The sequence below is a fragment of the Neomonachus schauinslandi genome, chromosome 4, assembly GCF_002201575.2.
Source record: "Neomonachus schauinslandi chromosome 4, ASM220157v2, whole genome shotgun sequence".
Taxonomy (NCBI): domain Eukaryota; kingdom Metazoa; phylum Chordata; class Mammalia; order Carnivora; family Phocidae; genus Neomonachus; species Neomonachus schauinslandi.
Genome location: NC_058406.1, coordinates 12,027,366 through 12,041,417, shown reverse-complemented (window position 1 = coordinate 12,041,417; position 14,052 = coordinate 12,027,366). Strand labels below are relative to the sequence as shown.

Here is a 14,052-nt window from a genome sequence, read left to right as displayed (position 1 = left end):
AGGTGGATGCCAAGGCTCCCCAGAGCAGATTGTTAAAAGGCAGATGGGCCCCTTCCCCAGACCCCAGACCCCCCAGTTCTGAGGTTGGCCAGAAACATGCATTTGAAGTGGTTTCTGGTGCGGAAGGTCCACAGGCCACCCACTGAGCCCTGGCAGGCTGGCTCGTGGACTGAGGGTTTTCATCTGCTACGTCTAGCAAACGCTATGGGCCTTCAGGAGAGAAAGCTGCCATCCGCCTGCATATTAGGGCAGGAGAGTGAGGACAAAACAATAGCAACAGGAATTTCCCTGCCTTTTTATTCCAAACTGGCCAGAAGCCCTCGGCATGTTGCAGTAGGGGTCATTTTTGCCCATTTACACAGCAGATATTTCAGGGGGCGCCCTGTGGCCAGAACCGAGGGCCCTTCCTGGTGCATCTATGCCCCACCCCCTGACACCCCAGGGCCCTCACCTGCACACGTACACCTCCTCCGGGGGCTGAGTGTTGGGGGTCATGATCCAGGGGGCCACACGGAAGACCACGCTGTCTTGGAAAAGCAGGGTGGCGGGGAGCTCCTGTGAGGCATGGGTGAGCCCAGGGCTGTCACGGCAGCCAGGGCCCGACACCTACCGCTTCCCGGCTGGGCTCTGCACCCCGACCCTCGAGCTGGGCCGAGGCCCAGTAGCTCGGGTCTCCCCTTGGGCTGCCATCTTGGCCTACCGGGTTGGACGGGTCCAGCAGGGAGATGGTGAGGGAAATGAGCCCCGGGAAGTTGACGTCTGGGAAAGCGAGGCCCTCCACGTAGAAGTCCACGCTGTGCTGGCCTCCTGGGAGCTCCAGGGGGTGACTGGGCTGCTGTGGCCCCAGGACCGGCCTGTACCTGGAGACCTGTTTGCCCCCTAGTGGAGAGAAGGGGGCTCAGGTCTTCGTCTCCCCAGTGCTGTGATACCTTCCCAGGGCCACCACTCTCAGGACGACATGTCACAGCTAAATGAGCCCCCCGTAGGAGAAAGAAACTAAAGCGTCAGGTGGGACATCGCCCCCTGGCTGGGGGTCCAGGGATAGAGTGATGGGGTGGTGCCTGAGCCATTCCCAATCATATACATACAAGTCCAATACACATTATGGTTCATTCATTCATTCATTCATTCATTCCCGAGCACCTGCTCTCAACTGACACCTGGGGAGACCAGGGAGGTAGTCACTGTCCCGGTCCCCACGGAGTACACAGCCTCCTGGGTGAGGGAGGAGGAGCAGAGACAGTCAAAATCACAATGGTAATGAGTGCTGTGATGGAGAGAACCCTGGAGGGCCAGGAAAGGCTTCCTGGAGGAGGTGATGCCTCAGCAGGGGCAAAGAGTTGGTTTGTCACTAAATCACTGTCAGTTCAATCACTTTGATCTAGAACGGAAGTAAGTCAGATCAAGTCGTGCCTCTGCACAAAGCCCTCAGATGGCTTCCCCCACGTCCATGCCGACCTCCCCTTTCTTCTCCACCCTCATCCACCACCTCAACGCTGGTATCCTGCACTCCAGCCACACTGGCCTCCCCGCCTGCCTCCCTCAAGCCCACAGGCACGATTGCACCTCAGGGCCTTTGCACTTGAGGTTCCCTCCGCCCGGAATGCCATTCCCCTGGGTGTCTGCGTGGCTGTTCCCCACCGCCTTTTGCTCAAATGACACCTTATGGGGGCAGCTTTCCCCAACCCCTTCTCCTCACACCCCAGACTCTACCCCTCATCCACACCCCCTTCCCTGTTTCATTCTTCTGCATAGCATTTAATGCCATCAGACACACTAGAGGTTTTACTTAATTATTTTATACATGGTCTCTCTCAACCCCCCAAGAGGAAAGTGACACGAGGGGCTTTGTTCTGTTCGTTACTTATGAGCTGCTGAGAAGTTAATGCTGTCTTTGATGAGCAGGGTGCTGGAGAACACACTATTACATAACACACACAGTCAGCTTGGATTCAACAACCTCTGTAAACAAGAGTCGTGTGTGTGTGTGTGTGTGTGTGTGGCAGAGAGGAAGAGACAAACACAGTCACAGCAGTCCTTGGGAGGGAGGCTATTTCCTCCTTGGTGCTCACCAGCACCAGACATCAGCTTCTTGTTTGTTGGCATTTCGTCTGTGTGCCCTTTCTAGAAGGGAGCGGCAGGGTGTCCATCTTGCTCACTGCTCTATCCCTGGTTCTTAGAACGTGCTACAGAACTGGGGCTCAGGAATTATTTGCCGAAGGGGTATGCGAAGGGGCTGTGCTGGGGCGGGAAGGGGACCCCGAGGTGAGGGCCAAGGGCAACTCACGGCTGGCTCGAAACACCCTGACTTTGTCCATCTCCGATTTGGCCACGTGGAGGAGCAGCTGGTGCTTGGTGAAGTCCCTGGGAGTATTGGTGTACAGGGTCACCAGGGACATGTCCTGCAGGTCTGGAACGAGAAGACTCTCTCCTCTCTCACCACTCCCCTCAGACCCCCCCCCCACCCCCGACCCTATCGCCTGGTTTTATTTTCATCATGTTCTTATCAGGATTTAAATGATGATTTTCATTTCGGAATTAAAGCTAATTACGTTTTTGGCCCTCTCCCAAGAGAATGAGCTTAGGAGGCAAGCTCAGTGAAGCAGGGGCCACGACTGTCTTGTTTATTGCTCTGTCCCCAGCCCCTGGAGCCTAGAAGCATCTAGAAGCACCTAGAACAAGGACTGGTGCATGGCAGGTGGCTTGGTAACTATTTGTGGAATGACGAGTGGATGGGTTTCTCCCCTGGGCCTGAGTGGGAAGTGAACCAACCCGAATAGTGGCCAACAAAGGCGGGGGAGAGCGAAGCTGGACGGTGGTCCCCACTGGGCATTAGTCCCCGGGTGAAGGGAATTGGAGGCGGTGGGTCCGAGCCCTGGATCTGTGGGAGCCTGGGAGCTTTTTCAGCTCTCTGTGCCTCTTCTTCCTTGTCGGTAAACAGAGCTAAGAGTAGTGCCCAGGTGGAGGGACAAGTGAGGGCATGTGTATGAAGTGCGTACTGCAGCAGACGGCATCCTGGGCACGCCCACGAAGGGTACTGGCTATTTTGATTATTACTCTGGGCCGTGCACCGCACAGAGGCTGCCCCTCGGCATCAGGCGGAGGCAGCTGCATGCAACTTCAAAATGCATCCATTTCTATGCTGTCCTGGCAACTCCCTGGGAAGGCCCGAGCTGCTGCCGTGGCTGGCCAACCTCCCGCCCCCAGTGCCCTCTTCCATGCCAGCCACACCTCGGAGGGGTGCCATCAGAGACCCTGCGCCCACCACCATCTTTGTGCCCCCAAACCCACCGCGGTGTCGGGATGCCTGGGTCCAAATCCTGAGCCCGTGACTTACTGGCTGTGTGGCCTTAAGCAAATTGCTTAGCTTCCCCATGCCTCAGTTTCCCCATCTGTAAAATGGGGCTGAGGACAGTACGTACTTCCAAGCCTTGTACTGAAGGACCAAATGAGTTAATAATTCTGAAGTGGTCAGAACAGCGTCCAGCATGTGGCAGGTGCTCGGGGCTGCTCTGACGGGACTTTGGGGCAGTAGCCCGGCTTTCATTTTAAATGATTTTGGGTCCCAGGTTTAACCCAAGAGCAGAAATTTAGGTTGGGCTGTGGACTGGAGCATGGGGACCGGAGGAGGCATTGGGAGACTCAGCCCTGGTCCCAGCTCTTCTCTGGCTGCTGTGTGACCTTGGCTGAGTCACTTACCCTCTCGGGACCTTGTCCATTCTTCTTATGCAACAGATAAGCTAACAAGAACATGCTTCCAATAACCCCCATCTCTGAGGGCTGTTACTAAGCTCAGGCTGCATAGACAAAAGGGCTTTACAAAAAGACAAAGCTCTATTTTCATTAGCTCTCTGGGCAGCAGGGAGGCTGGGGGGTGGGGGTCCTTACCTTTGCTGTCAAGCACTTCAGCATCCTTGCAGTCTACAGTGGAAGATTTGGGATTATCTTTGTCACAGTTCACCAGCAGGATGGCGCCTTGCCCATGGGGGCCCCAGGTCCAGGTCCTCTGTGGACACCCAGCAGAGACGGGGCGTGTTCAGAAACCTGCGTATGTCCCTCCAACTCTTGGGGAAGCATATCCACCTTCCCCCAGCACCTCGATAGCCTTGTGTGGTTTACACATCTCGCTCCCACATCAGCGAATTCTTTAGTACCAGGAGGGGGTTGTTTGCCTGCTCCAAAAATCCTAAACAGGGGTGCCTGAGTGGCTCAGTCGTTTAAGCGCCTGCCTTCGGCTCAGGTCATGATCCTCGAGTCCCAGGATCGAGTCCCACATCGGGCTCCCTGTTCAGTGGGGAGTCTGCTTCTCCCTCTCCCACTCCCCCTGCTTGTGTTCCCTCTCTCGCTGTGTTCTCTCTCTCTGTCTGTCAAATAAATAAATAAAGTCTTTAAAAAAAAAAACAAAACAAAAATCCTAAACACATTCACCAAAAATGCAATTCATCCACTTCAAAAAAGGACCCCACGACAGTAAAATTGATTTTAACAGGTTTAAAAAAACTGTCAGATTGGCAAACCGGCTGAGCTAAATATTTATGTCAAGATTCTAATCTAAATTGTTACTCTCATGTGAACTCTTAATTACTCATCCGCCAAAGTGTGGGTACTATTCTTAGCAGCCAGTTGCTGTCTGTTCAAAGATTAAAGCAAATTAAGCAGCCCCTCCCGGTAGGGATCTAATAGCAAATGACATCTTCTGTTTGCAGGACAGCGTTGGCCCCCAGGAATGACAGCATTCTGGGTGGGACAGAAAGACGGATTCCACTCCCAGAGTTGTAATTCCTCCCTCTACTTTTGGCTGACCCACAGAGGGATTTTCATCTTTTCACAGGGCATATCCTCCTAAAGTGCACACCAGCATTAAACTGTGCAGGTGGCTTTGGGATTTCAGGAACACCCTGGGGTTTATCCACAGACCCAGTTAAGACTACCTGCATGCCCCGCCTCTGCATACACCACTGTCTCTGAGCAACAGACTTTCCCTGCCTTCGCGTGGCTCCTTCCCTCTTCTGCCCCCTGCCAGTTTGCCCTTTCTCTGTTCTTCGCTCGCTGTGGGCAGCACCGTGGGAATCTCTCCCACCAGCCTGGAAACCCTGGGGTGGGGGGATTTTTTTTTTTCCTGCCAGAGTTAAGAACAGCCTGCAAATTTTTTCTCTGCTGTACATTAACCAGATGACTCTGTAGTTTCTAATTTGCACAACACATTCTCTAAACTCACAACCAGTGAAAATCTAGTTTTGCAAAAAAGATGGGAAATATACAAATCCAAATGGTAAGGGTGATTTTAGTTTTCTCCTTTGCCTTGTTCGTCCTGGAGGGACGGGCGGCCGTTCATGCCATGACTACCAGGGGGCGCCAGAGGAGAACCCAGCAGAGGTAGAGAGCTCCTGGAGTGTCAAGAGGCTTGAGCGCACCTGGCCCTTCTTGGCTCCAGCGGGCTTCACTTTGCCAGTGCGGGCGATGTCCGTGCTCAAGGAGATTTCTGCAATCCCACCGAGTAAGAGGAGAGGGTTGGTGAAGGTACAAGGTCAAGGCATTCAGTGTGGTCCCCAGGAGACTGTCTGCCCCGTGGCTTCTCTCCCCCCCCCTTCCGAGGAGACACAAATTCAAAGACACCCCCGTGTCCCCAAAGAAGCTGTTGGACTGCAACTCAGCCAGAGCTGGAGCCTCTGACTACACCCATTCTCCTTTGCAGGGGGTTGGGGGCGCCTTGACGCAGCTGTGATGCCAACCAGTCTCTATACGTCTGGCCTTCAGGGGTTCAGAAAGATTTCCTGGCCATCCCAATGGGATGCTTAAGCAAAACTTAAGCAAAACTCCTGCCAGCACACCTAGCCAGGCTCTCAAAGGCCTCTGGCCCCAACTCCAGTGACCTTGGGGTGGGGGACACCGTGGTTACTCCTACCCCACCTGGCTCTTCCTAATATGCATTATGGCTGCAGTGGGGACAAATCATGGCAGTGATTTGTCTACTCTACCCAGATGTCAAGGCTGAGAAAGCATATGTCTGTTTCTAAATCCTTCCCACCCTCATCAGAACACGTGATCACCGTCTTTCCAGTGACATAGATCCGTGTGCCCACATCATAGGTAGTGACCTTTGAGCTCACAGTGGGAGACCAACCTGGATGACCTTTTAGACACTCGTCATGCCAGAGCAGCATAGAGTTTAGTGCTCTGGATTCCCGGCTCCTTCACTAACCAGCTGCATGAACTTAGGCAAATCTGTCTACCTCTTGTGCCTCAGTTTCCTTATCTGTAAAATGGGATATAACCGTACCAATTTCATGGGATTTGTTGTAAGGTTTAAATGTAAAGTCTTAGTGCAGTGCCTGGTAGAGAATTAGTGCTATATTATTCCCACTATGTAAATGTGCACTAATGAAATTAATGTGTATTAACGAATGAAATTCATTAATGAAATGGAACCTGAAGTTTTCACACACTGTTCTGATATTTAATGCATTTAAATGGTAATGATAATCATATAATATTACTGTTCAATATGAGGTCAAGTTAGAAAATTACTTTATTTAAAGAAGAATGTTAAATAAATATGAGTCTAGGCAGATCATTGATATGGCAAAACAGTGAAGATGGGATGTAAGTCATGGCATTTCGGGAACATCAGTCTATATATTATTGTATAAGACAGTGTCATCATCTACTTTTCTTTTAAATTAAATATTTGAAGTGTCAAAAAGGTATAGAGACTCATATGTGGAAAATCCACATACCACTTCATATGTCAAGAAAATATTAAGATGTAAGTGAACTCCCTGTAAATGCCCTCTGTCTCTCCCCAGTTGATTTACTTTATGGTTCACTGACTGGAGAGGGAATATTTATGAACCACCAGATGTATGACTAGCTAGAAATTGTCCCTTTTCTCTGCTCAGTCTAAAGTAAGCTCCAGAGTGTAGTTTCTCCTGGAGAGAGACACCTTGCAAGGGTGTGTTGTGTGTGTGGAGAGGGGCAGTGGCATCCCAAGGTCCTGGTCATCACTTACCAACACCGGTGACATAGAGCAGGGCTTGGACGGGGTTGGTCTTGGGTCCATAATATGAAATCTGAACCTAAAGGACAGAGGAAACCACGAAGGTCTTCTCTTAGTCATTCAACAAATACTATCTGGACTGCTGCTCTGTGCCAGTTCAGGGTGAGATGCTGAGGAGACAAGGATGAGCAAGAAGTGGGGCCAGCCTATAAAAGCACCCCAACTGGTGGGCATGGGGGGGGGGAGCAAAGTACTCAAATGCCTATGATACTTAGACAAGGGTTCTGTGGGAGCCCAGAAATGGAAGGGCTGAGCCAGCCTGGGTGGTATCAGGGAGATACATTTTGAGGGAGGAGTAGGAGCTCCGCAGCTGGAGACGTGGTGGAGGGGGCATCAGAGGGAGGGCACTGGCTGTAAGCCACAGAAACTGGCTCTGGCAAGCAGAAGGGGTGGAGAGGACCTGAAGAACCAGACCTTGGAAAGGCTGGAGCCCGAGCCCTCTGAGGATCTGGGGAGCGGAAGCTTTGGATGGGAGCTGGTCTCTTCAGGGCAGGTCGAGATCAAGAAACACCAACCCCCCACTGCCCAGGGTTCAAAATCCAGGAAGAGTGGATCTGACTGGCCCACCCTGGCCAGAGGAAGGCAGAGTATCAGGATGGACACTTTTAAGCAAAATGGCAGAGGGGAGTTCCCCAATGCAAAACCAAAGAACTGCCACCAGAAGAAGAGACACTGCTGAGGGGATGGACTGAGGTGTCTGAGTCTGTCCTGTAGATAGTGGAGACCCAGGGAAATGTCACAGCCACCATCACCTCATATCTAGAACATGGCATCAGCCTCTAGGCGACTGCTTAGATCCAATCTACTGAGGACACTGCAGCCAGTGGGGTCTTTCTAAGACAAATGCAGACTTGTTACTCCCTGGATGACAGGTTTTTACTGGCTTCCTGTTGCCTTCAGAAAATGAGGTCCCTGATGCCAAACTCTAATACTGGTTCCCTCTCTCTTCCACTTCCCTCTTCACCTTCTCTCCTTGCCATACATATCTTCCTCAGTTTCCCCAACACATGCCTGACCATCTCCTCATCTGGACTGTGCACACAGGCCACATACCCCATGTAGAGTTCTCACTCCACTTTCCCTCTCTTAGGTGGATCATTCCTACCATCCTTCGGCTTGCCACTTCTTCCAGGAAGTTTTCTCTGATTGCACCCTCACCAACTTACTTTGATGGCCAAGCTCTATGCTCCTATAGTAAGCAAGAAGTCTCTGTCTCAAGGGGAAAACTGAATGGCCTGTCCTACTGGAAACGAGTGCTCATTGGCTCAGATCTCTGTGGGGAACCCCAGAGGCTCCTGTTGAGCTTATCTACAGTTGGAGGGGATGCAATGGGTTGAGTGGTGGTCCCCCAAAATATATGTCCATATCTGAATGCCTGAAACCTGTGAGTGTGACCTTATTTGAAAAAAAGGTCTTTGCAGATGTAGTTATGGGTCTTGAGATGAGATCATTATGGATTATCCAGGAGGCCTTAAATCCAGTGACTTGTGTCCTTATAAGAGTGAGGCAGAGGGAGATTTGACAGCCTGAGGAGGGGCAACGAGACCACGGAGGCAGAGATTGGAGTGACACAGTCGCTGGTCTAGGAAGCTGAAGGAGGCAAAGAACTGGTTCTCCCTAGAGCCTCCAGAAGGAGTGCTGCTGATTTTGGACTTCTGTCCTCCTGAGATAATACCTTTCTGTTGATTTAAGCCAGTAGTTTCTGGTCATTTGTCCAGCAGCCACAGGGAAAGGGCATGGACCAGAGCTTCCCAGGGCTGCCTGGCTGTGGCCTCATAGCACTCGCCACCACTCATAATGACTTACCTGTATTTTACCCATAGGTTGTAAGCCCCATGCAGGCTGCAGCCTCACCTGTCCTCCCCACTGTCTCTTCCACAGCTCTGCCCCCACGGGTTCCTTTCTGTGTCTCCAGTGCCTGGCACTGCCTGGCATGTAGGAGGTGAATACTAAACATTTGCTGAATGGATGTGTTTAGTAAAAACCCAGCTTCCCTAAACCCCTGGCATCCCTGTATTGTCTGTGAGGATGCCTATGGCTGGAACAGTCTCTACAGTATCCAGAGAGAAGGAAACTCTGCTAGGGCTGGGGATCAGTGCGGGACGGACTGAGCAGCTGACCTGCTGCCACCTGCTGACCTCCTCCCACACATCCCACCCCATGGCTGCCACACTCACCTTCTGGTCACCTGTGCCACTGCTCACAGCTTTCATCCTCAGGCTCACCTCCAGGCTAGGGTCCAGGGACCACTTGGAGGAACCTGTGGGATTCTTCTTGGCTGTAGGGCTATGGGCAACATCCACAACCACTCCTGGGGAGGCATTGATGCTGAAGGACGTGTAGCCCGTGGGGGCAGAGCTGTGGAAGAGACAGTGGGGAGGACAGAGTGCACCGTGAGGGAGGCCTGGCCCACCACTGCTCTCCCAGCATTCTTCCCTTTCCCCCAACAAGTGTAAACCCCACAGGGCAGCCAGTCGACCCTGACCATGGGAGTAAGTACTGAGAGGTTGTCAGGAGATAGTGAGAAACAAAAATTAAAATCTCCTGACCTGAAGGGTTTACACTTTGACTAGGAGAATTGCAGGGGGATGTGCACACAGAGGATTGTGTATATATAAACAATCACACAGACTTCTGCTTCTGGAATATAACATACCAGTACTCCGAAGGACCTTCCTCTTACAAAACAACTAGATTGTGATTAAAATATACTTTTTAGAGAACTGCTAAGATCATGAGACGTAAGGGAGATCTCCAAGGACTCCCTTCTCTGTGTGTGCATGCACACACACATATACACCATGGAGGTTAAATTGAGGAACACCAAAAACAAAAAGGAGATATTAAAAGTATCCAGAAAGAAGAGTCAGATCACCTATGAAGGAATTACTATTAGATTGAAAGCAGGTTTCCCAATAGCAACAATGAAATCCAGAAGACAGTTGAATAACATCTTCAAAGTATTTTGAAAAAAATAACTGTTAACTTAGAATTGTGTACCCCACAAAATTATATATTTTTAAAAAGATTTTATTTATTTATTTGAGAGAGTGAGAGAGAGAGCACGAGTGATGGGGTGGGTAGAGGGAGAAGGAGAAGCAGACTCCCTGCTAAGCAGGGAGCCCAACGCGGTGCTTGATCCCAGGACCCCAAGATCATGACCTGAGCCGAAGACAGATGCTTAACTGACTGAGCCACCTAGGTGCCCCAAGAAAAAATTGTACAAATAAAAATACCAAAAAGGTAAAAACAAGTCCAAATATATGTATAATCAAAATAAATGTCAATGTATCAATGCTACTAGTTAAAAGAGAATTTTGACTCAGATAAAGAAACAAAACTCATCTATATGATATTTATAAGAGGCACACCTAAATTATAAAGATCCAGGGGCGCCTGGGTGGCTCAGTTGGTTAAGCGACTGCCTTTGGCTCAGGTCGTGATTCTGGAGTCCCAGGATCGAGTCCCACATCAGGCTCCCTTCTCAGCGGGGGGTCTGCTTCTCCCTCTGACCCTCTTCCCTCTCGTGTTCTCTGTCTCTCATTCTCTCTCTCTCAAATAAATAAATAAAATCTTAAAAAATATATATAAAGATCCAGAAAAGATGAAATTTACAGGAAAGGAAAAACATACACTAAACCAATACTGACCAAAAGAGGGCTGGGGTGGGTATATTAATATCAGACAAAATTAATTTTTAGATGAAAAACACACTATTAGCAATAGAGAGGATCACAACCTAATAATTTAAGGTTCAATTCACCCAGAAGATATTCTAAACTTGTAGGCACCTAATAACATAGCCCCAATATACATATAAGGCAAAACTGATAGAACTATAGGGAGAATTTGACAAACCTATCATCATAGTTGAAGACTTCAAGTCTTCTTTCTCAATAAACAATAGATTAAGCAGACAAAAAATTAGTGACACAATTAATAAGCTTGATTTGGTACACATATGTAGAATTCCTTGCTCCACAACTAGTGAATATACATTTTCCCAAGCAAAGTGCACATGGATCAGTAAAAAACATTGATCACAGGCGCCTCGGTGGCTCAGTTGGTTAAGCAACTGCCTTCAGCTCAGGTCATGATCCTGGAGTCCCCGGATCAAGTCCCGCATCGGGCTCCCTGCTCAACAGGGAGTCTGCTTCTCCCTCTGACCCTCCCCACTCTCATGCTCTCTCTATCTCATTCTCTCTCTCAAATAAATAAATAAAATATTTAAAATTAAAACAAACAAACAAACAAACAAAAAAAACATTGATCACATAGTTAGCCATCAAAGCAAGTCGCAACAAATATTAAAGGATAGGTCACATACAGTGTAGGTAGCACAGTCTTTGATCAGAATGTAACTAAGTTAGGAGTCACTAACATAATGTCCATTTTTAAGACCCATACATTTGGAAATTTTAAAACCAGACTTCTAGATAACCTACAAGTCAACGGACAATTAATGGAAATTAAATAATAATACTTAAGACTGAGCAATAGTTAAAATACTACATTTCAAAACTTTTGGGGGAGCTAAAGATGTTGGCTTGTGCCTTAAATGCCTCGATCTTTAAAAAGAAGAGAAAAGCTAAAAAATAAGTATATAAGGAAAAACAGAAAAACCGAATAGAATGTAATCTCCCAAAATAAAAAAAATAAAGATGGTAGAAATCTGTGAAATATAAAACAAGTAAATCAACAAAGCCAAAACAGACTAATACAACTGGTAAACCTCTGGCAAGATTGATCAAGGGAACAAAAATTTAAAAAATGAAAAAAAAAATCACTACAGGAAAAGCAGATTATTTTGTAGATAGTTGATAAAAGGTAACAAAAACCCCACAGCATGATTATCTGCAAACTCCCCCCCCAAAATTTTAAACCTTAAATTTAAAAGAAATACTAAGAATTCAATAGGATAGGTAGTAAGGTGGAAAGGCAAAAACCAGTTGCATTTCTGTACACCAGCAGTCAATAGTCAGAAAAATAATTTTTACAAGCAGATATAATTTACATTAGGAAAAAACACTGTAAAGTACCTAGGATAAATCTAACAAAAGATATGTAAGGATTTTATGGAGAAAACCAAACCTATTGAAAGCATTAGAGAAGACCCATATTAATAGAAATACCACATGGTGAGGAAGGCTTATTATCATTAATGTATGAATTCCCTCCAAATGAATTGATATATTCAATGGAATTCCAGAGCATATCATGGAACTTGACAAGTTGATTCCAAGATTGACATGGAAAACCAAGGGACTGAGACAGTTAAAGTACTCCTTAAGGAAAAGAAGCAAAAGGTAAGGGACTTGCTCTACCAGGTATGAGTTACCAGGAAGCCATGGATGGTGCTATAATGGCTCAGGCAGGGACAAATGACAGATGTAACTTAAGAGAGATTCTCCTTGACCTGTGACAGAAGTGATCTTGTAGATAACCGGGCAAAGGGAAGATTATGTAACAAATGGTGCCAGGACAATTGCTTGCTCATATGGAAAATAGTTAAATTAGATAAATAATTAAATTGATCCCATCCTCATACCATATACAAAAACAAGCTCCAGGTGGATTTAAGACTTAAAAATGAAAGGCAAAAATTTGAATTTTTTTTTAAATAGATTTTACTTCTTAGAGAAGTTTTAGGTTCACAGCAAAATTGAGAGGAAGGTACAAAGATTTCCCATACATCTCCTGCCCCCCACCCCCATGCACAGCCTCCCCCATTATCAGCATCAGCCACTGGAGTGGTACATTCATTAAAATTGATAGGCTTACATGGATACATCATAATCACCCAAACTCCACAGCTTACATTTCACTCTTGGTGTTGTACATTCTATGAATTTAAACAAATGTATGCATAATGACATGTATCCACCATTATGGTATCATACAGAGTAGTGTCATTGCCCTAAAAATTCTCTGTGCTTGTGATTGAGTTCCACTTTCAAAGCATTATGGTCTGAGAATATGCAGGGAATAATCTCAATCTTTTGGTATCGGTTGAGACCTGATTTGTGACCCAGTATGTGGTCTATTCTGGAGAAAGTTCCATGTGCGTTTGAGAAGAATGAGCATTCTGTTGTTTTAGGGTGGAATGTTCTGTATATATCTATGAGGTCCATCTGGTCCAGTGTGTCGTTCAAAGCTCTTGTTTCTTTGTTGATTTTCTGCTTAGATGATCTGTCTATTGCTGAGAGTGGAGTGTTGAGGTCTCCTACTATTAGTGTATTATTATCAATATGTCTCTTTATTTTGGTTAACAGTTGGCATATGTAGTTGGCTGCTCCCATGTTGGGGGCATAGATATTTACAATTGTTAGATCCTCTTGTTGGATAGACCCTTTAAGAATGATATAGTGTCCTTCTGTATTTCTACCTACAGTCTTTAGCTTAAAATCTAATTTGTCTGATATGAGAATTGCTACCCCAGCTTTCTTTTGAGGTCTGTTGGCATGAAAAATAGTCCTCCATCCTTTCACTTTCAGTCTGGATGTATCTGTAGGTTCAAAATGAGTCTCTTGTAGACAGCATGTCTTTTTATCCAATCTGCAACCCTATGCCGTTTCATGGGAGCATTTAGGCCATTCACGTTGAGAGTGTTACTTCAAGATAGGATTTTATTGTCATCATGTTGCCTGTGAAGTCCTTGTTTCTATAGATTGTCTCTGTAAATTTCTGATCTATATCACTCTTGGGGTCTTTCTCCTTTTATAGAACCACCCCCCTTAATATTTCTTGCAGGGCCAGCTTGGTGGTCACACATTCTTTCAGTTTCTGCTGGTCTTGGAAGCTCCTTGTCTCTCCATCCATTCTGAATGACAGCCTTGCTGGATAAAGTATCCTTCAAAATCCTAGAGGAGAACATAGGCAGTAACCTTTTTGACATTGGCCACAGCAACTTCTTTCAAAACACATCTCCAAAGCCAAGGGAAACAAAAGCGAAAATGAACTTTTGGGACTTCATCAAGATAAAAAACTTGACACAG

The 14,052-nt window shown here is 47.3% G+C and overlaps 1 protein-coding gene across 1 annotated transcript in view; it reads right to left on the bottom strand.

The window, feature by feature from the left end:
* Window positions 1-14,052, bottom strand: part of PADI4 (peptidyl arginine deiminase 4) — a 41,982-nt gene that overhangs the window by 13,067 nt on the left and 14,863 nt on the right. The window contains 7 exon segments of the mRNA XM_021683498.1: window positions 452-555; window positions 701-879; window positions 2,288-2,410; window positions 3,889-4,006; window positions 5,415-5,482; window positions 7,010-7,076; window positions 9,235-9,415. Coding sequence (XP_021539173.1) covers window positions 452-555; window positions 701-879; window positions 2,288-2,410; window positions 3,889-4,006; window positions 5,415-5,482; window positions 7,010-7,076; window positions 9,235-9,415 — 840 coding nt within the window.